The sequence below is a fragment of the Onychostoma macrolepis genome, chromosome 09 (genome assembly GCF_012432095.1).
Source record: "Onychostoma macrolepis isolate SWU-2019 chromosome 09, ASM1243209v1, whole genome shotgun sequence".
Taxonomy (NCBI): Eukaryota; Metazoa; Chordata; class Actinopteri; order Cypriniformes; family Cyprinidae; genus Onychostoma; species Onychostoma macrolepis.
Window position 1 is genome coordinate 6153055 of NC_081163.1, and position 26286 is coordinate 6179340.

Here is a 26286-nt window from a genome sequence, read left to right on the forward strand (position 1 = left end):
GTTATAAATGATTAGCTAATGATTAACTAATATTTTACAAAACATGACTATGTGTCCATAATTTATTAATAGCTAAGTGATATGTTAATATTTGTATCTATGTTTTGTAGATTAAGTTATAAATCAGTTACAAGTGATTAGATGATGATGAACTAATTGTTTACAAAACATGACTATATGTTCACAAATAATTAAGTAATATTCTAACGATTTACAAATCTGTCTTAAGTTATCTTAAAAATAGCATGAAATAATCAAACAGATCCTTAGTAAATGGTTAATAGTTACTAGTTAATATATTATTAATCACTAAATGCTATTTAAGACAGATTTGTAAATCGTTAGCATATTACTTAATAATCATTTGTGAACATATAGTCATGTTTTGTGAATTATTAGTTCATCTAATCACTTGCAAATGAATTAACAAAACATGCATAAATTGTTAGCATATATCACTTATTAATCGCTTATGAATGTTTTGTAAATGATTAGTTCATCAATAACTAATCACTTATAAATGACTTACAACTGAATGTTATTATAAGGATCATTTTATGGCCCACTGAAACAACTTACCACATGCAATCTGAAAACAGGCCCATATGCGTGGACAAATGTTAAAACAACAAAACTTTAAAAAGCAACTTTTACATAATAATACAATGATGAAGTCTCGCCTCTCTCTCTCTCTCTCTCTCTCTCTCTCTCTCAATTCAATTCAGCTTTATTGGCATGACTGTGTAGCATCACAATGTTGCCAAAGCAATACATATATTATACAGATAAATAAAATCACGAGGAAACACATGTCTATATTATACATGTAGGTAAAAAAAAATAAATAATAAAAATAAATAAATAATTAAAAAATAAATGATTAAATGAATACAGAGAGCAGTTATAAATGGAAAGGAGGGATCAGCCTTTGTCCCTCATTTGATGGCAGGAGGACACATACTGCGCTGCCAGGTGGATACACTTTTCCTTTTCTCCCAGAATATAACAGAGTTTGTCTAAGTTGCTTTTATGGTTAAATTCAGGTGAAACTAGAGCTATTTGTTTGAAATGGGCATCTCTGATGTGTTTATATTTGCTGCACTCCGTGAGGAAGTGCAGCTCGTCCTCTACGAGTCCCTCAGTGCAGTGAGAACACAGTCGCAGCTCTCTGGCTCTCCAGCTCTGCTTGTGTCGGCCCGTCTCCACACACACTCAGACGATACTTCGTCAGCAGCTTTCTCTGACCATAGTCTTTAATACTGCTCCGGTATGGCGCTAATTTATAATCAGATTTTATTCTGTGGAAGTAAGTTAATTTCTTTACTTGAGTTACTTTTTGCTGCCAATCATGAATGTATTCTTCCTGGGTTATGCTCTCTCGCTCTCTCTCGTCTGTTGGGATCAGAGCCAGTGATATTAAGTCCAATTATCAAATGAGATCAAAAATCATGGTAAGTGTTCGAGACAGATCATCATATATTATGCTGGTCAATATTATGTTATTCATCGCATATGTCTCTTGTCTCATCTTCAGGCACATGTGGATTTCATATCACTCCATATGCAGTACAACTGCAAATTGGAGACACCTCTTACAGAGGTATTGATGAAGCTACACATAATGATTTGTTGTGACTCTTGAAATATTATATAATCTTTACAATAGTGAATAGTCATCAGATTTCACAGCTGGTCACTTAACTCTGGAATGACACTTGACACTCTTGTTTCAGATTGGCAGTGGTCAAAAGCTCATCCTAATGTATCAGCTGACAGTCGAAGACTGTGATGAATATGAAAATCATTTCCAGCCACTTCACACAATTCTCAGAGGTAAATGTTAGCATATTTCTTTAAGTGATGTGTCGAAAGTCTAAGATGCTTTTTATGAAATGAAAATACCAGATGCTAACCTAGTATTATTTGTCAGTTTTACAGAAGAAAGATCTTCACATCATGGGCTGTGACATCACCAACCTTTTTAAGTAAATCTGAGACCAATAAGGTACAAATATCAATATATAATAGTCATAACAAGTATGTTCTCATTTAGTTTGCAGATGGAAAATATAAAGACAGTCTCGCACCAGAAATCAGCTTCTGCATTCTCATACCAAAAGGTCTGGGAGAAATTCAGAAGTCAAACTGAAGCTGAGCGTGACCAGTTGATTTTGACTGGTCTGTCTCCAGTGAAAGTTTCAAAGTGGAGGGTGGATGGGCTGAACACGGGAAGGGCTTGACCATATGGGACCGATTTAGCCATGAGGGTCATGTCATTGGAAACCAAACCACTGATTTGGCCTGTGATAGTTATCACAAGGTGGACTATGATGTGTATCTGCTTAGAGGCATGATGGTACCTAATTATCAGTTCTCAATTTCCTGGGCTCGCATTTTCCCCACCGGACGCAAAGAAAGTTTGCTTGAAAAGGGTGTTGCTTATTATGACAAGATGATTGATACACTCCTACAATCCGGCATCGAGCCCACTGTTACCCTGCATCACTGGGACCTTCCCCAAGCTCTGCAGGATTCAGGCGGCTGGGAAAATGACGCTATTGTGGAAGCTTTCAAAGAATTTTCTGATTTCTGCTTCTCACATTATGGAGACAGAGTCAAAACATGGATCACCTTCGGCAGCCCGTGGGTAGTGAGCAACTTGGGGTATGGAACAGGGGAACATCCCCCAAGAGTGAAAGACCCAATAGTAGCACCTTACAAGGTGTGTCTGTCAATCTGAGAAAGTACCATATACTTTTATGAGTTTAGAAAGTGACAATTCTTTGTTTGTTTTTGCAGGTGACGCACAATATTCTAAAATCTCATGCTGAAGCCTGGCATATTTATAATGATAATTACAGAAAACGACAGAGTGGAAAAGTGGGCATTGCTCTTAACTCGGACTGGGCAGAGCCGAGGAATCCCTCAAGTGATCAGGATGTAGCAGCAGCTGAGCGTTATCTAAACTTCATGCTGGGCTGGTTTGCTCATCCCATATTTGTAGATGGAGACTATCCAACCGTGTTAAAGGAACAAACTGAGAAAAAGAAAGGTGCATGTGGTAAAGAGCTGGCAAGACTCCCTGTTTTTACTGAGGCTGAGAAACAAAGAATTCAAGGCACAGCTGATTTCTTTGGACTTAACCATTACACCTTCCGACTGATTAGTGAGAGCTTGAATAGTTGTGATGCCGGACCGAATAATGTCGGGGACTTCCAGACTCATATTGACCCCACATGGCCCCCCACGGCTTCTAACCAGATCCAATGTGTTCCATGGGGTCTTAGAAGATTATTGAACTACATCTCTTCAGAGTACATGTCCATCACAAAGGTGCCCATCTATATCACAGGAAATGGTATGCCAACTGAATACGAAGGTGATGTATTCAGTGACACTGAGCGTGTCGACTATCTCAAAGCCTACATTAATGAGGCAATGAAAGGTAAACATCTTTAAAAAACTATTTAATGTTTAAAACCTTTTAAATGTTTAAAGAGATAAAAAGTCAGTCAGGGAGTTGGTGACCTAAACCTAAGGTCTTGGAGAGAATTATTCTTTATATAGTATTCATTATTTCCAGGCCAAGAACACTATTTGCCAAACCTTAAAGGGGTAGTAAACCCAAAAATGAAAATTCTGTCGTTAATTACTCACCCTCGTTCCAAACCTGTAAGACCTTCGTTCATCTTCAGAACACAAATTAAGATATTTATTATGAAATCCAAGAGCTCTCAGACCCACCATAGACACAACTAATATGTTCCCAGATCCAGAAACGTAGCAAGGATGTCAGTAAAATCTAGTTAAATCAGTAAAAGCATTTGACACGTGTGTGTGTGTGTGTGTTAACGTAAGCAGCAGCACCATGTGCATGCATTGTTTACATGAAGCGGAAGCAAGTGTATGCGTCGTGATGCTCTCTCCACAATGGTGGTGCACCTCAGCTGACAGGATGAAGAAGAGAAGAATTGTTGAATAAAGTTATTTGTTTTCTTTGCATACAAAAAGTATTCTCGTAGCTTTGTAAAATTACGGTTGAACCCACATGGACTATTTTACCAATGTCCTTGCTACGTTTCAGGACCTGAGAACAATTCAGTTGTGTTGCTGTCTATGGAGGGTCTAAGAGCTCTTGGATTTAAACAAAAATATCTTAATTTGTGTTCCGAAGATGAACAAAGGTCTTACGGGTTCAAGAGGTTTGGAATGACATGAGGTTCAGTAATTAATGACAGAATTTCCATTTTTGGGTGAACTATCCCTTTAACATCAGACTACTGTATATAATAAAAGGTTGCTATCTAAAGTTTACTAACTACATCTCTCTGTCAAAACAGCTGTGAATTTGGATGGAATTGACGTCCAGAGGTTTACAGTCCAGTCTCTAATGGATGGATTTGAGGGTCCACAAGGCTACAGTCAACGATTTGGATTGCACTGTTTACTTTGAAGGTTCTGACAGACCGAGAACCCCCAAAGCATCAGCACATTACTACTCAAATGTGATTGAGAGAAATGGATTTGCTGAGACTGCGGCAAAGGCTAAGATGGAAATATATGGAAGGAAAATTGAGATCACAAGACTCCCTAGTCTGCCACCATCTGAAATACCTTCAAAATCCAAGGTTGTTTGGGAAAAGTTTTCCCCTCAGACCAAGTTTGAGAGACCGCTTTATCACTATGGTACATTTTCAGAGGGATTCCATTGGGGTGTCTCGTCTTCAGCATATCAGATAGAAGGTGGCTGGAATGCAGATGGAAAAGGGCCAAGTGTTTGGGATACTTTCACTCAAAAACCTGGAAATATCCCAAACAATGACAATGGTGATGTTGCATGTGACAGTTATAATAAAATAGATGCAGATCTATACATGTTAAGAGCCCTAAAAGTGAAAACATACAGATTCTCCTTGTCATGGTCTCGAATTTTTCCCAACGGCTATAAATCTTCTCTTAACCAGAAGGGGGTGGACTATTACAACAAGCTCATAGATGGTCTCATAGCAAACAATATCGCACCCATGGTGACTCTCTACCATTGGGACCTGCCACAGGCTTTGCAGGACATCAATGGTTGGGTAAACCCTGAAATGATTAACATGTTCAATGAATATTGTGACTTTTGCTATGCAACATTTGGAGACAGGGTAAAGTTTTGGATCACATTTAATGAGCCTCAGGCAATTGCATGGTCGGGATATGGACTGGGTCAGATTCCACCTAATGTGAATCAACCCGGAGATGCTCCATACAGGGTTGCACACAACCTCCTGAAAGCTCATGCACAAGCATATCACACTTATGATGAGAAATACAGGGCATCTCAAGGAGGTCTGGTATCCATTAGTCTGAACGCTGAATGGGCAGAGCCCCTAGACATCAATGTTCCTCGAGAGGTGGTGGCTGCTGATCGAGCTCTTCAGTTCCAGCTAGGCTGGTTTGCACACCCCATCTTTAAAAATGGCGACTATCCTGATGCCATGAAGTGGCAGGTTGGGAACAAGAGTGAACTTCAAGGCTTGACAGAATCCAGGTTGCCATCTTTTACTGATGAAGACAAAGCCTTTATCCAAGGATCAGCTGATGTATTCTGCATTAATACATATACTACCAAAGTTGTGCGTCATGTGACCAGCAGACTTGATATTGAGTCTTATGAAACTGATCAGGATGTTGAAAAGGACAATGCAGATGGCTCTATAAATACAGCTGTTAATGAGCAGAAGGCTGTTTCTTGGGGACTCGGGAGACTTCTTAACTGGTTAAAGGAAGAGTATGGAGACCCTGAGATTTATATTACGGAAAATGGTGTGGCAACAGGCATTGACATAACAGTTGATGACACTGATCGAATATTCTTCTTGAAGACCTATATTGATGAGGCCCTTAAGGGTACGTTAACACTGTTTGTAATCACCAACTGTTTGTACTGTTCATATTTAAAGGGATGGTTCATCCAAAAATGAAATTTCTGTGATTAATTACTCACCTTCATATTGTTCCAATCCCCTAAGACTTTAGTTCATCCTCTGAACGTAATTGAAGATATTTTAAATGAAATCTTCAATTGTGTTCTGAGGATGAACGAAAATCTTGGGGGATTGGAAGAACATGAGGGTGATCAATTAAAGACAGAATTTTCAATTCTGGGTGAACCATCCCTTTAAGCATGAAATCTGCTTATAAATATTTACATTCATAAATCATAAATCAATACCTTTTAAATATTATGGTAATTGAGACTTCTGAAACCCAATCCTGTGTAGTTTTTGGTTTTCATGGTTTTGAATACCAAAAACATTGCTTTACATAAACATCTAAGGTTCTAAATTTTAGCATTTTTTCTGCATAAAACACGAATTGTACAAAATTATTAATGAATGAGACCCAGTGTTTTTAGTGTTTTTAATAGTGTTACACTGTAAATTGTTGAACTTGACAGACATTTATATGTATTCTCTTTTTAGCGCACAATCTGGATGGAGTACGTGTCAAGGGTTACATTCTTTCCTCTCTAATGGACTCCTTCGAGTGGCTGAAAGGCTACACTGTTGGCTATGGACTTCACTATGTGAACTTTAAAGTTTCAAGTCGGCCAAGAACTCCAAAGCGCTCCGCTCACCTCTACTTTGATATAATCAAAAATAATGGATTTCCACTGACAGAGGATGAAGAAAAGTTGTATGGACATTTCCCAGAGGGATTTATGTGGAGCACAGCAAGCGCTTCATATCAGGTACAATCTATTTTAACAAATGAAACTGTATTTTGTCTATCCTGAGTGTCTTCAAATGAGGACATTTGTTTATGCTCAAACACCACAGATAGAGGGCGCCTGGAGGGCCGATGGAAAAGGTCTCAGCATTTGGGACAAATTTGCTCATACTCCGGAAAAGATATTGCAGGATGACAACGGTGACATTGCCTGTAACAGCTACAACAAGATCGCTGAGGATATCAACAGTCTCAAAACACTCAGGGTCAGAAACTACCGGTTTTCTATTTCATGGCTCAGAATTATGCCAGATGGAACAAACGGGAAAATTAATGAAGCTGGACTGAACTACTATCATAGGCTATTGGATGCTCTTTTGGAAGCCAATATCATGCCACAGGTAAAATATTTTGAATAAATTTTCATGCAAAAATCGCATGCAATGCACTAACCAAAAAACAGGGATAAGCAGAAGTACAAAACAAAATGGCACCCTCCCCCTACAACTTCCAATGTAACCATAAATCAAATAAAGAAAAGAAATTACAATACCTTTTGATACCTTAACCCCTTAACTGTCACTCACAGTTTTGAACATAGACATTATAATGCACTATCCAAACTTAATTTTTTATAATTCATGAATGAAAACATTTTCCAATGTGATTTTGATGTACCATTTCCATGGTAATGCAATGTCTGATTTTAAAATGGGTTTCAAAGGATGAATTTTGAGATTTTAAGTTTTCAACTGATATATAATTTCTTATGATTTCTAAAGCGTGATAGAGAAAAAGGCAACTAAGAAGATTTTCTGTGACAAAGGTCAGAACTCCTGTTATGATATACATTTTTTAGGGCCACTCTTGTCATAAATTAATCTATTACTTTTCCTACATTTTTTAACAAAAAAAGTGGTAAAATACCTATTTAGGAGTCCTAGACCTTTCCAACGATATATAGTTTGTCATGATTAGATTAGGATTTAATTGTAAAATAGTGAAGTAAACGTAGGCGTCCCACAGGGTGGACGGTGACAGTTAAGAGGTTAACAAGATAGGTAGTTTAAGTAATTTACATGCACACTGGTTGTTTCAACACACACTGCTGGTCAACAGGAATACAACTTATTCTCAGAAGTTCACACTCAACAGATAATTATTTAAATTCACACCACAATCAACAGATCTCTTAGAGAAGAAATCCCTAACACAAGTCTGGAGCAGGGGAGAAGTGAGCCCCTCCAAACAGTGTACACTCTCTGATGAGCACCACCTGTGGGCAATTTGCAACTGCCAAGCAAGCAGAGCGACAGAGAGGGAGAGAGAGAGAGGGAGAGCGCACACACGCAGGGGAAATATAAACACACCCAAAGGGTGGGAATACATATCAACAATGCATTTTAAATAAAACACATACATCCTAGGGATGTAACACTCTTGTAGGCTAAAATAATTTGGTTAATTTCTGACAGGCTATTAGGCTATTAATCATTTTGAATTGGCAGGTGACTTTGTATCACTGGGATCTCCCACAAGCACTTCAGGATGTTGGTGGCTGGGAGAATCAGACCATTGTCGAGAGGTTCAGAGACTACGCTGATGTTGTATTTAACAGTCTGGGAGACAAAGTGAAGTTCTGGATCACTATAAATGAACCCTTCATCGTTGCACTTCATGGATATGGCCATGGAATTTTTGCACCAGGTATGATTTGTATTGAAAATCATATTTTTGCTTTCAGTTTCAGTGTTAACAGTTAATAATGCATCATAAAATTCTTGATATTCTGTTTCTGTCCAGGCATAAATGCTAATCCCGGCACTGCACCATATATTGCGGGACACAACCTTCTCAAGGCTCATGCTGAGGCCTGGCATGTGTATAATGACAAGTATCGTGCAAAACAAGGTGGCATTATTGGCATCACGATAAACTCTGACTGGGCTGAACCAAGAAACCCATACAAACAGGAAGACGTGGATGCTGCCCTGCGTGTAGTTCAGGTACAGTTTTAAAAATACTAAACATTTAAGTTAATTGAAATAAATTCAAATGAAATAAAATGGAATATACAAAAATATATTTTATTTCAGTTTTTTTGCCCAGGCAGTTTTTTTGTTTTTTTTTAATTACTAAAACTACAACTGAAATAAAAATTATTTTAAAAAAGAAATAAAAACTAACACAAATGAGTCAACAAAATCACTAAAACTTTAAATAAAATTTAAATTAATGTAAAATCTAAAAATAAAAACTAATTCAAATTATTAATCAATACTAAGATAGTACAGCAATGATACCGCAATAACAATACCTTGTGTGCATGAACAAATAATACACCGCTGCTCTTTTTATCTTTCAAAACAGTTTATGTTGGGTTGGTTTGCTCATCCCGTGTTCAATGGAGATTACAGCGATTTAATGAAGAACACTATTCGAGAGAGAAGTTTAGCGGCTGGCCGACCACAATCAAGGTAATAAAGATATCTTTTTTTCTGAGGAATTCAAAGCTTTGTATTCAAATTCTTATAAAAGTTTTTACATTTGCATTTGACTTCTAACAGGCTTCCAGAATTTACCCCGGCAGAAGTAGCGAGGATTAAGGGAACTCATGATTATTTTGGATTCAACCACTACACCACTGTCTTAGCCTTTTACGTTGACTTTCAGAACCAAGAACATTATGATGCAGACAGGTAGCTTTTTAGTTTTAATCAACATCGTCACACTGTTTCAGGCCCAATTTGTTTAAAACATGCATTAATATTCATCATGCTGTCATCTATTCCAGGGGTGCAGCAGTTATTAGTGATCGTACATGGCTGGAATCTGGATCTGACTGGTTGAAAGTTAATCCACTGGGATTCAGAAAACTTCTGAAATTCATCAAGGATGAATACGGAAACTCTCCTGTTTTCGTTACAGAGAATGGTGTATCAGAACGAGGGCCAGTAAATCTGAATGACGTCCTCCGAATCCACTACTATGATAACTATATCAATCAGGCCCTGAAAGGTAAAAAGATTTTTTAATGCTTTCTTCATGCATCAATTTGAGACTATTGGTAAAAAATTCATTTGTGCTAATTGAATGAAATGTCTTTTTATTCTTTAGCGTATTTGCTGGATAGTGTGGACATGCGCGGCTATGCTGCCTGGTCACTAATGGACAATCTGGAATGGGCAATGGTTATGATGAAAGATTTGGCCTTTTCTATGTAAATCGATCAGATCCTTCTTTACCACGTATTCCTAAGAAATCTGTCTGGCACTATGCTACAATAATCAACTGCAATGGCTTCAGAAGCCCAGGAGAAAGTCCACATGAATGTCAGATCCATGAACCTGAAGGTAACATCTATTCTTTTGTTCATTCATTATTCATTGTATACTTCACTCTGTATGTCTATCTATCTGTCGTTCTGTCTCTCCATCCATCCATCCATTCAACTGAGTCTTTTCTTGTTTACAGGTACTACTCCTCCATCTCCTCCTGGTGAGGAACTGTTGGTTAGTTTCTTGGGTTTGGAAGTGTCAAGTTCTGATGCTGCACTGGGTCTCAATGTCCTCTTCAGTCTCACCATTATTGCAGCAGTCGCTGTTGTCGGGATGGCGTTTGCACTTGTCAAGGCATCCAAGAAACAAAAACATCCTGTGGAGGAACACATTGCCCTTGAGAACAAATACAAGTTCTAAACATAACAGCTGTGTTACCAGTTATCCTAACATAATCGGCCTAATATAATATAATCTTAATATAATTTTCCATATTATGACTTTTGTAAATGGTTGTAAATATGTATCTTTGAAAATATCAGCAATTGCTGAAAATCTGCCTTTAACAGTAAAATATCAGTAAACTTTCTCTAATTTACTAGCAATGTAATGAAAAATCGGTGTATTTCCAGTGTATCATCAGAAAGTATATGTACAAAGTGGCGCTAAACACTGAAATGTTATGTTAGCTTTCTTATATTATAACATTATTTTAATTTATCAAGTGCAACTTTTGTCACATGTATATGAAATTCATTTCAATATGTCAGTCTTTTTAAATGCATAGAGTGGATTGTTCGGTTTTGTGTGCTTTAATGCTTTGCATATGAATTATCTCTGTACATGCTGATTTTAAACAATAAATCAAAGAAATAAAGTAATTCAGTTGTTTTGTTGTAATGCAGAGTCAATGGAGTTGGGATCCATTTGCAACTTTATTAACAGAGTTACTTGTTGGACAAACAGAGTTCCAACACTGGCGTCAGGGATGTCAAAAGCAAAACATTAGCATAATCACAAGAGAGGCAATGAGTCAGGAATTATAACTAAAAATATAAAAGTTATTCTTCCTTACATTATAAAAATATTTCACAGTAAAAAGACTTTACTAGATAAATCGGAATGAACTATCAATCCAAGGACAGAAGGCATGAAGTAGATTGTATACAACAGGTTTATCGGCAAAGTTTTGATTATGTTTATCATTTATAGGTCCTATAAATTTACATGATACAGGAGGCCAGGGCTAGTGAACTCGCGGCCTGCGGGCCAAATTCGGCCCGCCAATCATCTTAATCCGGCCCGAGAGAGAAGCACGCGCAGGTCGCATGCCTTGAATTGTTGTCCACAAGGTAGCAACACTGGCCCGGGCCATCCGAAAAAAAGAAAAGAAAGAGACGAAACAACAATCTATGGAGACCGCAACATCAATAGATGGCAGCGTTGACAAGTATGAGGGAGATATGAGATCCACAACTCTAGTTTAACAGAGTATAAAGGCAGTGTTATCAGTCATAACTTCTGGCGAGAAATAGATTGTGTGTGTAAGCAGTTGAAAAAAAATTATTATTCTTCTTAGACTAAATTTTCTGAATGCTACTCCTCTCAGAGATTTGAAGCTAGAACCGCCAAACTCGGCCACAGGAAAAAAAGGTATTTTCAGGAATAGTTGACTTGATTTTTCAGATTTTTAATCAAAACATTTAAAAAGTCTGTAACTTAAAGTGAATCTGAACAAAACGTATAGTAGTAGTAATGGACTTGTGCACTTAAACGCAACACCTTCCAAAGAAATGCTGGGTCATCAAAGTGATTCAAACTCAAGTATTTCTTTGGTTTCTTGCTTAATGGGGCCGCTAGTATATTAACTCAATCCCCTGGCCATCGCAGAAATAAACCAGTTAGGGAATCTATGTATAGTGTTGACCTCATACTCGGCATCACACCCAATATAGCTCACTGTGGATGACGAAAACTTGTGTTTTCATAATTTAATAATACAAGACTCTGTCCAGTGATTTGGTATGGCCTGAAAAGGCGAATGTTGGGTCAATCTTTTGATAAAACTGTGCATGTCTGTACATTGAACCCACTTTACAAGAACAATCCAATGAAAACTCTTTCACATTAGCAATCGGTTAACCTTAATTAAACCAGAGGCATGGATGGAAGTATTTTAATACATTAAGAGAAAATGAAAGCTGAAAGTTCCCATCAGTCTCAGTAAAATTATCCAAAATATCCAATAGGGATGTTTACTTTTACAAGCTGCAGAAACATTGAAATGTCAGCAGAGAAACCTCTATTAGAAAACATTTTATATATTGCACTGAAAAAAAAAAAAAAAACTAAACTAAAATTGATTAGTTTCATAAAGTATAAATTTGCAGAAAAATTTACTTTGTACATAATCCCACAATGAGCATAATGACAAAACAGGATTATTATTCTTTTTCAGTATTATAAAACAAGAAAATGAAGGTAATTTTAGTAAACATGAAGGAAACATTATTTGCAGACTCTGTAGTCTAAACAACATGGGCGTAATGTTGGTAAATTTAACCAGTCACAGCAATCTTATAGTGAAAATCAGTTTTTAGGGAACTTTGCCTTGAGAGAGACTATATTGATTATATAAATCTGCATTTACGCTGCATTATCTGAATAAGCAAAGATATCAAATCTCTCTCCTTTTTCTTGTTTATTATACCTGTTATCTTGTTTGTGCATATTTGTAAGGCTTTAATACACCCACACAGGGTTCAAAATGCATTGACATCATACGGTAGATCAGGGTAATAACTGACAGCAAATTATTGTTGTTAACCCTAAAAAGGGCAAGACCATAAAGAGACCTAAGAAAAATAATTATTCATGATTTTTTTTTAAACATTACTTTTATTTTGGATTTTAATGTTTGTATCCCCATAATATGTTGTCCCTTTGGGGGTATAAATTGATTGAAAACAATGAATACTTGTACAAGAATACTATACAATATTTTAGCTACATTTTAAAAACAGTTTATTCTCTCATAACTTACAGTAACAATTTGTTGGAACATTCTGTTAAACAATAAGTATAATGTCTATTTCTAAATATATTAGCCTACTGCAGGGCTAGTCAACTAGCTTCATTTGAGGGCCAGATTATCAAACTGAAAATTTTAAGGGGGCCAAGAGGGTGGGGGCCGTCCCGATCTTTTTATAATATAAATGAGCTAATATTACCAACACCAAGATCTATAAAAGGTTAACAGAGTGCTGTCTGTCAATCAATAAAAAACAAAAAACAAAAAAACAATTAATTAATCACACATTTTTCTGTAATTAATCATGATTAATCACATATTTATATATTTATATTGTCATAATTTCACATTGAAACTCCAAATTAATGTAGAAACAACATAAAGATATTATAGTTTAAATAGGCCTATGTGTTTAATCTTTTTACTAAGTAGCCTATTATTAATGAAGAGTTGATACCAATACTGCTGTCACGAATCTGGTCTGTACTTCCGTTCGCTCACCACCAGAGGTCACTCACTCACCATCATCCATCGCACAGATCACACAGCTGTCACATATTACAATTGCACTGATTGCACACACAGCTCACACTGATCACACACTCTACTTAACCCTGGACTTTCCTCGTGGCCGAGTATTGTATGCATTATCTCTGCCCTACAGAGCCCGTTAGTTTTCCTAGTCTTGCCTTGCCTCGCCTTGTCGGATTGTGTCTTCCCCTGCCTGGACTATCGCTGACGTTTTGGATTACCTCTCCTGTCTCGCTCCTTTGGATACTGTTAACCGATCGTTGACCCACACTTGTCTCTGTTTACTCTTTGTCTCGCCCATGTTATACCTGTTTGCCACTGTTTGACCCTGCTTGTTATGACCACGTCTCTTGTCAATAAAAGTCGGCAGATGGATCCGCACGTCTCACGTCTCGTCAGCCCCGTAACAGAATACTCGGCTTTTCCAGGATCCAGCGGCTTTTCATGTGGATATTGGCCAGGTATGGACACTGTAAGACTGTTATTAACCCTCGAGCAGAGAGTGTGATCGCTCGAGGATTATATACAAGAGTATTTAGATGTAGCCTATTTTTCTGATCTGCCGGACTGTGTACTCATAGACTTCTTTTGCGAGGGCATTAACCAGCCGCTCAAATCGCGACTAATTCGTGAGGGTCCCCGTTCGTCTTTAAGTGATTTTATGGACTATGCTCTATTGACTGTTGGTTCATCGTTTACTGTGGGTGTCGTGGAGGAACGCGACACCGCACTCAATTGTGTGATCACAACCGCGCAGGAGCACGCTCACAAAATGGCAGTGACAGCAGAGCCCGTTCACAAAATGGCGGCCACAACAACACCCCGTCATGTTCTAGCTGATCTTCACGAGTCAAGCCAAGTCACAGCTGATCTTCATGAGTCAAGCCAAGTCACAGCCGATCTTCACGAGTCAAGCCAAGTCACAGCCGATCTTCACTAGTCAAGCCAAATCATAGCCGATTTTCACGTCGCAGCTGATCGTCATGAATCAAGCCAAGTCAAAGCTGATCTTCACGAGTCAAGCCAAGTCACAGCCGATTTTCACGTCGCAGCTGATCGTCATGAATCAAGCCAAGTCAAAGCTGATCTTCACGAGTCAAGGCAAGTCACAGCTGATCTTCACAAGCTAAGTCAAGTCACCGTTGATCTTCACGAATCAAGCCAAGTCAAAGCTGATTTTCACAAGTCAAGACAAGTCAAAGCTGATCTTAATGAGCTAAGTCAAGTCACAGTTAATGTCAAAGAGTCAAATCAAGTCACCGTTGCTGTTAAAGAGCCCAGTCAAGTCACAGTTGATGTCAGAGGGTCAAATCAAGTCACCGTTGCTGTTAAAGAGCCCAGTCAAGTCACAGTTAATGTCAAAGAGTCAAATCAAGTCACCGTTGCTGTTAAAGAGCCCAGTCAAGTCACAGTTGGTCGTCATCAACCGAGTCACGTCTCCACTGATCTCCCAGAATCTTGCCCCGTCTCAGCTGATCATCCAGAGTCACTTCACGTCTCAGCTGTCCGTCCAGAGTCACTTCACGTCACAGCGGTCCGTCCAGAGTCACAGCACGTCACAGCGGTCCGTCCAGAGTCACAGCACGTCACAGCGGACCGTCCAGAGTCACAGCACGTCACAGTACGTCACAGCGGTCCGTCCAGAGTCACAGCACGTCACAGCGGTCCGTCCAGAGTCACCGCACATCACAGCGGTCCGTCCAGAGTCACCGCACGTCACAGCGGTCCGTCCAGAGTCACAGCACGTCACAGCGGTCCGTCCAGAGTCACAGCACGTCACAGCGGTCCGTCCAGAGTCACAGCACGTCACAGCGGTCCGTCCAGAGTCACCGCACGTCACAGCGGTCCGTCCAGAGTCACAGCACGTCACAGCGGTCCGTCCAGAGTCACAGCACGTCACAGCGGTCCGTCCAGAGTCACAGCAGTCCGTCCAGAGTCACAGCACGTCACAGCGGTCCGTCCAGAGTCACAGCACATCACAGCGTCGTGTTGTGCCGCGCTGCGCCGCGCCGCGCCACTCACGTCCGAGGAAGACACGGAAGCAGCGGGACACGGAAGCAGAGGGACAGCGCCGCAGGTTTTGCCCGGGGATGAACCCGCGAGAGTGGGAGAGCTCCGGAGAACATCTACGCTGTGTGGCGATGCACCTTACGAGAGAATAAGACCAGCAAGCAAGGTAAAATATATGTACATTTGTCTGTGTGTTTGTGTCAGATTTTTGCACACCAGTTTAACCCATAGTAACATTTACTTGTCAACATGGCAGTTACAGAACTTGACCATGGTAAACTGCGCTGTCCTTTCAAACGACTTTTGTCATCTTATTGAATTAAGTTACCAAATTAAAATTGTTTTTTAACGAGCAACGCTTATCTTATATTAACATTAAGTTAACTAATGTGAAATTTAGTTCAGGTGTTAGTTAATGTTGCCATTAGCCTAAGAAAATAAAATTGTATGTTAGCTAGATTAAACTAGTTCCCTTTCGAGGGAACTTCGAACTGCGTCCTCTAGGGGTCACTATGGGGAACGCCGTCAGCGTGACCCGTGTCTGAAGCATATATACAAAAACACCACATGTTGGCCGGGCGACAGCCTATGACGTCACTACCGGCACGACTACAGTATAAAGGGGCGCCGGGAAAATACGTCTTCAGTGACTGTTTTGTTTGAAACGTGTATTCTACAGGTAAGAAACGATTTCCTACTATGGCGAGCACTAGCAAGGCGTTTAAGAGATGTGTGCATCCGTGTCCTCGTTATTTGACACCTGATGACACACACGATCTTTGCGTCTTTTGTTTGGGCGAGGAGCACGCACGCGATGTGCTCGAGGGGGCAATCTGCGTGCACTGTGAGCTTTTTTCAATGAGAAAGCTCCACTCTCATCTGTCTCTCTTTTCGATGAAGGAGGGAAAAGATTCTGCTTCCCGCGGCTCAAGACCCACTGCTGCTGAGGCACGGAGGATAATGAGCTCGTGGGGCTCGCAGGCGGAGCTGACTCGTGAGTTAGAGAGGGGGCTATCCTTCTCGCGCTCGTCGGCCGCGAACGAGAGTGAGTCGCTGGATGACGATGATGCGATCTCTCTGACATCATCTGATCCAGCGGCTAGTGCTCTGCTGGGTTATGCCCAGGAAGAGCAGGAGATGTCTGAGGGCGAAGAAGTTGAGACTGAGCCTTCTCAATCCTCCTGCCCTGCTTATGACGAACTGTTGGAGGTTATGGAACGCGCCACGCGAGGCTTGACTTGCCGTGGAAGCGGGCCAAGATGGTGGCGCCGCGGGGTCGTCTCGATGAGCATTATCTTTCTGGCCATAGCCCCCCAGCTCGAGTGAGCCTCCCATTTCTTCCTGATCTCCATGCAGAGGTTGAGAGGGAATGTAAAAAGCCGTTTTCCTCTCGCATTCATAGATTTCAGCATACCAGTTATGCTAGCATTGAGGGGATGCGTGAAAACGGCTATGAGGGGATGCCCCCTGTGGAAGAGACGCTGGCCAGCTATCTCTCTGTGGGCGAGACATCCTCTCTCAAGGCTCCCTCCTTGCCATCTAAGCCCCTTCAGGAAACATCTCGCTTAAATGGCAGGGCATACGCAGCAGCAGGTCAGGCTGTTGCTTCGTTGCACACGATGGCGGTGCTTCAGGCATACCAGGCTGATCTGCTGAAGGACCTGGATAAGGACAGGGCTTGTCACCTGATGAAGTAGCTGAGCTGCGCCGCACCACGGATTTGGCTCTTCGTGCCACTAAGCAGGCCGCCACTGCTATGGGCAGGTCTATGGCGGCCATGGTGGTAACGGAGAGACATCTGTGGGTGAATCTGGCAGATGTTGGGAAGAAAGGGAAGGGCTTTCTTCTCGATGCTCCAGTCTCGCCTTCCGAGCTTTTCGGTACCTCCGTCGAGACGGTGGTCGAGAAATTTAGGGAGGCGAAGGCGCGCTCAGCAGCCTTCAAAACCTTCATTCCAAGAAGGTCCAGGTCTGAGCCCGAACAACGCAGGGCTCCTGGCCCATCTCCATCTGGGGATCAGAGATGGGCACAGAAGGCTAGTGTCGTGACTCATGCCCCTCCCCCGCCTGCGGGTAGGGCTAGAGGGAGGCGCGGGTCAAAGAGAGGTAGGCAAGACCTGAGGGAGGTGATCCAGACGAAGCGTTCTCAACGCTCTCGTCCGGACCAGAGTAAGAATTGAACATCTACTCCCTTTCCTCGGGGGGCCTGTCATCTGCCCTTATCTTCCCCTCTCTAATTCCCCTGAAACCTGCAACCACCGTTTTATTCCACCTGACCGAGGTTGGGTGGGGACCAAGATAGAAACCTGCGCTTTAAAATCATTGCAGTCTCTATGCTGGACTTATGATGTTTTGGTTAAGTTCTATGTTTCATAGAAACTACCTTACTGATGGTCTGGACCCGACTCTTCGGATTTCGCCTCCGGGACTGATCTCATGTGCAGGAACCATGGATGGGTGAGTACGATCCAGTTGAGAAGGTGCAGGGCTATCTGAGGATATCTATGTATTAGCTTAGAGACTGCTCCCCTTCCGAGGGTTTTTAAGTAGCAATCTCCCTGAGCCCTTGCCTAGAGTGTGCGTCTCCCCTGCTAGGGTTTAAGTATAGAGCCCAGAAGTTTTGTGTGGCAGCTTCTCGGGAGGGCTTACCGGTTTTTAGGCCAGTGGTCGCTTTCCAGAGTTCTGTCATTCAGCCCTTTGCTCTCCTTGTTGGTCGAGCTGGCATTGCTCCCCTCACCTTTGAGGGTCACCTATGAGCATGCTGCTCCCATCTGAGCATCTGAGATTCCGCTCATGCTGAGAGTTGAGTTCTCCGCTCTCCAGAGCTATGTTATTGGTTGAGCTAGCATCGCTCCCCTCACCATTGAGGGTCACCTATGAGCATGCCGCTCCCATTTGAGTGTATGAGATCCCTCTCATGCTGAGAGTTGAGTTCTCCGCTCTCCAGAGCTCTGTCATCAGCAGCCTCAGGTTGTTAGGCCTCTCTATGCCTCCCTGTTGGGTTGTTCTCCTTGTTGGTAGAGTTAGCATTGCTCCCCTCATCATAGAGGGTCACCTATGAGCATGCAGCTCCCTTCTGATTGTCTGAGTTCCCTCTCATTCTGAGAGCTGAGCTCTCCACTTCCCAGAGTTCTGTGAGTCAGTGGTCGATCTAGCATTGCTCCCCTCACCATAGAGGGTCACCTATGAGCATGCCGCTCCCTTCTGAGCGTCTGGGTTCCCCCTCATGCTGAGAGGTGGGTTCTCCGCTCCCCTAGAGCTCTGTGTCCCATATGCTCTCCTTGTGGGTCGAGCTGACGTTGCTCCCCTCACAATGAGGGTCACCTATGAGCACGCCGCTCCCTTCTGAGCGTCTGAGTTCCCTCTCATGCTGAGAGTTGGGTTCTCCACTCTCCCGAGCTATGTTGTTGGTCGAGCTAGCATTGCTCCCCTCGCCATAGAGGGTCACCTATGAGCATGCCGCTCCCTTCTGAGCGTCTGAGTCCCCTCTCATGCTGAGAGTTAAGTTCTCCGCTCTCCAGAACGGTGTTTCAAATCCATGTTATGGTGAGTGCGCACGCTAGTCTCTGTGCACTTTCTGAAAGCCACGTTGTGGTAAGATAGCACACCAAGTGTTTTGCGATCTTTCTAAAATCCTGTATGGTATGGGTTACGCGCTGCGGCTTCGTGCCCTTTCTTTGAGTCGGTCAGGTCCCGGTTTTCACCTTGGGCCCCACTCTACCTATGTATCCCCAGTGATACTGACTTGAACAGGGTGTTGCTACCAAGGATCTGTTGAGACAATTCCTTCAGCGAGCTCATGCAGAGCAAGCAGTAGCCCCTGGGTGACAGGCCAAGGCCTAGTTACTATCCTAGGCGCTTGGTCGTATCCCCTTAAAGGAATCTCTGCTAATCTGATTCCAAGCCTTTGAGCTCTACCCTGGGTCCAGGAGGCCCGGCCCCTAACAGGTAATTTCTGGGGTATGCAGCTCAGGTTTTTGGCCGAAGGGGATAATGTCACTTACAGCCGTCGAACCGTCCCAGGGGCAGCTCCCTTAGCCGGGTAGAGTTGGTACTTAGTGCTAGCCTTTTTGTGCTTGGCTTGCACTCCCCTCAGCATGGTGGCGTGGGTATTCCGTTCCCCATAGCAACCCCTAGAGGACGCAGTTTGAAGTTCCCTCGAAAGGGAACGTCTCAGGTTACATATGTAACCATGGTTCCCTGAGTAGGGAACGAGACACTGCGTCTTCTAGGTTCGTTGCCATGCTTCAGACGCAAGCTTCAGATGAAGAAGTGAATGACGTATTTTCCCGGCGCCCCTTTATACTGTGGTCGTGCCGGTAGTGACGTCATAGGCTGTCGCCGGCCAACATGGGGTGTTTTTGTATATATGCTTCAGACACGGGTCACGCTGACGGCGTTCCCCATAGCGACCCCTAGAGGACGCAGTGTCTCGTTCCCTACTCAGGGAACCATGGTTACATATGTAACCTGAGACGTTTTATGGCTAGCTGCCTTTCTAGTTTTAGAATTAGTTTGTTATAGTTTTTAATGGAATTTAAGATTTACTGCATTTTTTGTATTTGTGTTTTAAAGGCAACTGCAATGAAGCATCAAGAAAGACATGAGCAGGCCAGCCACCCTGAGACTGGCAATTCATGGTAACAACTATGGTTTTGAGAGGTTTGTGTATTCTATATGAGGCGTACTATATTAAAAGTGTGCTATTTCTACTTCTTGTTTTTCAGAGAAGGCATTTCTGTCAAAGTGGATGGTGAGCAAAGATGGTGGCCACGTTTTGGAGCAGCACCTGGGTTTTGGAGATGTTTGTCTTTTTTCTCCATTATGTTTCTGTTGCCTAAAGATTCTTTGTGAGGATGAATCCAGAGGACACAACATAATGTACTGCAAAACGTCCTAAGACAGGAGAAATGGTGAAGTTGCACTGTTCCAGCATTGGAAGACTATATTTTTAAGTGTTATACATGCAATGTTTTAAATAAAGAATTTGATATTTTGTAATTATTGTGTCTGTTTTAATTGAATGAATGAATGAAATGAAGAGAATGGAGTATCAGAATGAGGGCCAGTAAATCTGAATGACATTCACCGAATCTACTACTATGAAAACTATATCAATCAAGCCCTGAAAGGTAAAGAGTTTTATGCGCTTCAGCCAAATCATATAGGACATTTCTGTGACGCTTTTCATGCATTTTTTTGTATTATTGTTTGTTTTCAATTTTAGACTACTGGTAAAAATTAATTTGTGCTAATTGAATAAAATGTTATTTTATTATTTAGCATATTTGCTGGATGGTGTGGACATGCGTGGTTATGCTGCCTGGTCACTAATGGACAATCTGGAATGGACAATGGGTTATGATGAAAGATTTGGCCTTTTCTATGTAAATCAATCAGATCCTCCTTTACCACGTATTCCTAAGAAATCACTATGCTACAATATTCAACTGCAATGGCTTCATAAGCCCAGGAGAAAGTCCACATGAATGTCAGATCCATGAACCTGAAGGTGACATTCCCGTACTTACTTAACTATCTATCTATCTATCTATCTATCTATCTATCTATCTATCTATCTGTCTGTCTGTCTGTCTATCTATCAGTCTGTCTGTCTGTCTGTCTGACTGTCTATCTATCTATCTGTCCATCTGTCCATCTGTCCATCCATCCATCTCTCATCTTGTTTACAGTATCTACACATCCATCTTGGTTAGTCAGTTTATTGGGTTTGGAAGTTTCAGGTCCTGATGCTGAACTGGCTCTCAATGTCCTCTTCAGTCTCACCATTACTGCGGCAGTCGCTGTTGTCCTCTTGGTGTATGAACTTGCATGAATGTAAGACATTCAAGAAACAAAAATGTTTCTTTGTGTATGAACCTGCATGAATGTAAAACATTCAAGAAGCAAAAACGTCCTGTAGAAGAACAAATTGACCTTGAGATAAAAGACAAGTTCTGAACATAATACCTGCTTGACCAATTAAACAGTAAGTAAACAAAAAGAAAACAATACATGAAGTATTATGAAGCATGAAGGCATGAAGTAGATTGTGTACAACAGGCTCATCAGCAGTTTTGATTATGTTGATTATGTATAGGCCCTTTAAATTTCTGTATAAACTATTATACAGGCGGCTAACATAATCATGAATAGACAGTATATTTATTGTTTATGTGAATGTTACAACAAATTTTTACTGTAAGTTATGAGAGAGTAAAATTTTTCCAAACAAGCATTCTGTTTCCAAAGGGACAGCATATCACAGGGGATACAAACATTAAAATAATAAAAGTCATGTTTTGTAAAATTTAACTTCGTGAATTTGTATTATTTGTTTCTTAAAAAGATGTGTAGAGAATATGTTTTTGCCAATAGCGAGGCGAAATAGTTTAGTGCAACCCGATCTCATGAAAGTGCGTATAATATAGTACGCCAAATAAAAACGAAAACTCGTGGTATTGATACGCAAAAATGGACTTTGGCGTGTCTATGCTACGTGATGGGTAGGATTAGGGTTGTGGTGTAGATGCGTATCATATGTACGCAAAAACTGCGTATCATATGCACGGCAACAAATTTCGGATCATATGCACGCGAAAACTGCGTATTATATGCACGCTAAAAATGCGCATAGCATAGACACGCCAAAGTCCATTTTAACGTATCAATACCACAAGTTTTCCTATTTTCTTTTCTTTTTTTTTTTGCATAATATTTATACGTATTTTCATGAGACCGGGCTGTTCAGTGATAGGTACTCATGTCAGCAATGACATTATGATTTTTGACATTATGATTTCTGCCATATTTTTAAAGCAGAGCCATGTTATCTTCTGAGAAGATAAACTGAAACAAACAATTTTAAGAACCCTATTATGCATCAAACAAATTAATTGAGAGATTATTTGTTATCAACTGACATCAGCTATATTAGAAAATCATACTAATAATATGAAACATTGCTGAGGTCTCCAGAAGAGGTTTGAATAAGTGATATTTACAGCACGTTCTCTGTGGTCGAGTGAGCAGTCTGGTGGCGATGACTTCTTCAACTAGTTGTGCTGGTAGCAATGCAGGAGCAGGAATCTGCTTGAACAGCCTTGAACACGAAGCGCTGTAGGACGATGATCTCCTGGAGCACCAAAGGGTCCCAAAATCTGGAACACAACCATGGCTCTGGAGTAGGTGCAGAAGGTTCTTAGCCTGGAACACACAGATGAAAGTACTTTGAAGTGAATGTTTGCTCGCTGGAGCTTAACCTTTGTTGCAAATATCTGTTCTGTATGTCTTCTGCCTCTCTGGGCTAGAGACTCAGAACTTGGTCAGTCTGCTTTGTCTCTTTAGGATGGAGACTCAGTCAGGACGTGCTGCATCTGTTGTTATCTCGATGGATGAAGACTCTGAACGTAGAGTATCTCTTTCCTCACAGGCTGGAGGCTCAGAACGTGGTCGTAACTGTTGCTTCCTCAAAAGCTGGAGACTCAGAACTTGGTATCTGTTATTGCCTCTTCCCCCACGGGCCAGAAGTTCCGAGCATTGGTGTTTTTGATACTGTATCTCTAGATGGGGGACTCGGAACTTCGGTGATCTGTTAGTGTCACACTGGACATGCCGGAGACTCAGAATGAGTGTATCTGTTGCTGCCTCCCCTGTAGTGGGCTGCAGGCTCCGAACAGTTGTGTCTGTTGCTGCCTTCCCTGTAACAGGCAGGAGACTCAGAACTTTGGTGATCTGTTTTAGTGTATCTCTGGGTGGGAGACACAGAACTGTGTATCTGCTATTGTCTCAGAACGTTGAATATATCTGCCATTGTCTCTCCCCTTACAGGACTGAGACTCAGAACAAGGAGTGTCTTTTGTAAGAGTACATTTATCCCTTTCCAATTCGTCGGAGATTGCCATTTGGAGCTTCTCCGTTTCTGTGCTGTGATTGGCCTTTTCCATCAGAGTGGGGAATATGGTATGGCACACCCTTCTTTCCTACTGTGAAACTTATTTGCATAGTCCAAACACAAATTTAGAAAAGCGTCACTAAAGTTTTACAGATGCATTATTCACTTACCAAACCACAACCAGAATACATTTGGCAATGTTTTGAACACATTAAGTCCAAAATGATGGAAAAAGATCAAACTATCATGCATGCATTCATTTCTCCATTAACAGCTGAGTTTGTGTAAGATGTTGCACTACACATCGCTGTCACTGGGAATATGTTTCTCTCTGAATAAGTATAAGATGGGTGTGTTGTAGTTTGCATTAGTTCAAGGTTTGAAAACATAGTTATGAATGGATTTAGATGGATCTCAGTGATCTCTCTTTGTTTCACCCACTGCTGATGCATCCTGGAGGTCCTAAGGAATTTTATGGCGGTCACAGGCCAAAACCATAGGAATCTGTCTCTAGGTGGGTGAAGGGCAGAAACAGTCCTTGGTACCAGAAGTCTGTCTTCATGCCATCTAAAAGGTGTCTGGCTGTTTTCCAATGTTGGATAGTTTGCTTATGTTAATCCACCAAGATCCAATCAAAATCTAGCAAACCTTTGTCCACTGTTGTGGTCAGAGAGAGGCCCCGCCATAAACTGGGCCCTGGAATGTGGTGTTCACTACAGATGAAAAATAGCAAAAAATAAATGTTGTTATGTCTCTTTATGGTATTGCCCTTTTTAGGGTTAACAACTATAATTTACTATGATGTTAATGCATTGTGACCCCTGTGTGACGTTATATTACAATCTTGCAAACACGCACATCGAGATAACAGATATGATAAAAAAAAAGTACACAGATTTGATATCATTGCTTATTCAGATAGTAATTATAATTGCAGATTTATATAACAAATACAGTTTCTCTCAAGGCAAAGTTCACTGAAAACTGATTTTCAAAATAAGATTGCTTTGACTGGTTAAATTTACCAACATTACACCCATGTTGAATGGAATGATGGAATGACCAAACTCAATCTGAGCAGTCCTTAGCCATCTTCAAGAAATGGATAAAAACACATCTCTTCCATCTTTATTTGACCCTCTTAACTCTAGCACTCTACATGTGCTGGTCATATAATTAGAATATCATCAAAAAGTTGATTTATTTCACTAATTCCATTCAAAAAGTGAAACTTGTATATTATATTCATTCATTACACACAGACTGATATATTTCAAATGTTTATTTCTTTTAATTTTGATGATTAGAGCTTACAGCTCATGAAAGTCAAAAATCAGTATCTCAAAATATTAGAATATTTACATTTGAGTTTGAATAAATGACCATCCCTACAGTATAAATTCTGAGTATCTCTTGTTCTTTGAAACCACAATAATGGGGAAGACTGCTGACTTGGCAATGATTCAGAAGACGAACATTGACACCCTCCACAAAGAGGGTAAGTCACAGAGGGTCATTACTGAAAGGTGTGGCTGTTTACAGAGTGCTGTATCAAAGCATATTAAATTCAAAGTTGACTGGAAGGAAGAATTTGGGTAGGAAAAGGTGCACAAGCAACAGGGATGACCGCAAGCTTGAGAATACAGTCAAGCAAAGCCAATTCAAACACTTGTGAGAGCTTCACAAGGAGAGAACTGAAGCTGGAGTCAGTGCATCAAGAGTCACCACGCTCAGACGTCTTCAGGAAAAGGGCTACCAAGCCACTTCTGAACCAGAGACAACGTCAGAAACATCTTACCTGGGCTATGGAGAAAAAGAACTGGACTGTTGCTCAGTGGTCCAATGTCCTCTTTTCAGATGAAAGTAAATTTTACATTTCATTTGGAAATCAAGGTCCCAGAGTCTGAAGGAAGAGTGGAGAGGCACAGAATCCATGTTGCTTGAAGTCCAGTGTGAAGTTTCCACAGTCAGTGATGATTTGGGCTGCCATGTCATCTGCTGGTGTTGGTCCACTGTGTTTTCTGATGTCCACAGTCAACGCAGCCATCTACCAGGAAATTTTAGAGCACTTCATGCTTCCTTCTGTTGACAAGCTTTATGGAGATGCTGATTTCATTTTCCAGCAGGACTTGGCACCTGCCCACACTGCCAAAGGTACCAAAAGCTGGTTCAATGACCATGGTGTTACTGTGCTTGATTGGCCAGAAAACTCGCCTGACCTGAACCCCATAGAGAATCTATGGGGTATTGTCAAGAGGAAGATGAGAGACACCAGACCCAACAATGCAGATGAGCTGAAGGCCACTATCAGAGCAACCTGGGCTCTCATAACACCTGAGCAGTGCCACAGACTGATCGACTCCATGCCATGCCGCATTGCTGCAGTAATTCAGGCAAAAGGAGCCCCAACTAGGTATTGAGTGCTGTACATGCTCATACTTTTCATTTTCATACTTTTCAGTTGGCCAAAAATTCTAAAAATCCTTTCTTTGTATTGGTCTTAAGTAATATTCTAATATTTTGAGATATTGATTTTTGACTTTCATGAGCTGTAAGCTCTAATCATCAAAATTAAAAGAAATAAACATTTGAAATATATCAGTCTGTGTGTAATGAATGAATATAATATACAAGTTTCACTTTTTGAATGGAATTAGTGAAATAAATCAACTTTTTGATGATATTCTAATTATATGACCAGCACCTGTATATTCTAATTCTATTTTATCAGTTTGTTTTCTTTTTTGGTAACACTTTATAATAACTTTCATTAATAAATAATTAACAAACATTATGTAATGCTTAACGGATCGTTAGTTAATATTC

The 26286-nt window shown here is 40.9% G+C and overlaps 1 protein-coding gene across 1 annotated transcript; it reads left to right on the top strand.

Annotated features, from left to right (window-relative positions):
- Positions 1-207: 207 nt before the first annotated feature.
- LOC131546623 (lactase/phlorizin hydrolase-like) lies at positions 208-10876 on the top strand. The gene is given in 20 exon segments (XM_058786340.1): positions 208-1267; positions 1406-1451; positions 1535-1600; positions 1734-1833; positions 1931-1985; positions 2054-2166; positions 2169-2722; positions 2800-3445; positions 4341-4440; positions 4442-5895; positions 6471-6739; positions 6828-7118; positions 8226-8424; positions 8521-8723; positions 9088-9194; positions 9285-9416; positions 9512-9735; positions 9835-9903; positions 9906-10070; positions 10192-10876. Coding segments are annotated over 19 exon segments (4989 nt in total). The 5' UTR covers positions 208-1267; positions 1406-1433; the 3' UTR covers positions 10416-10876.
- The last annotated feature ends 15410 nt before the right edge of the window (positions 10877-26286 follow it).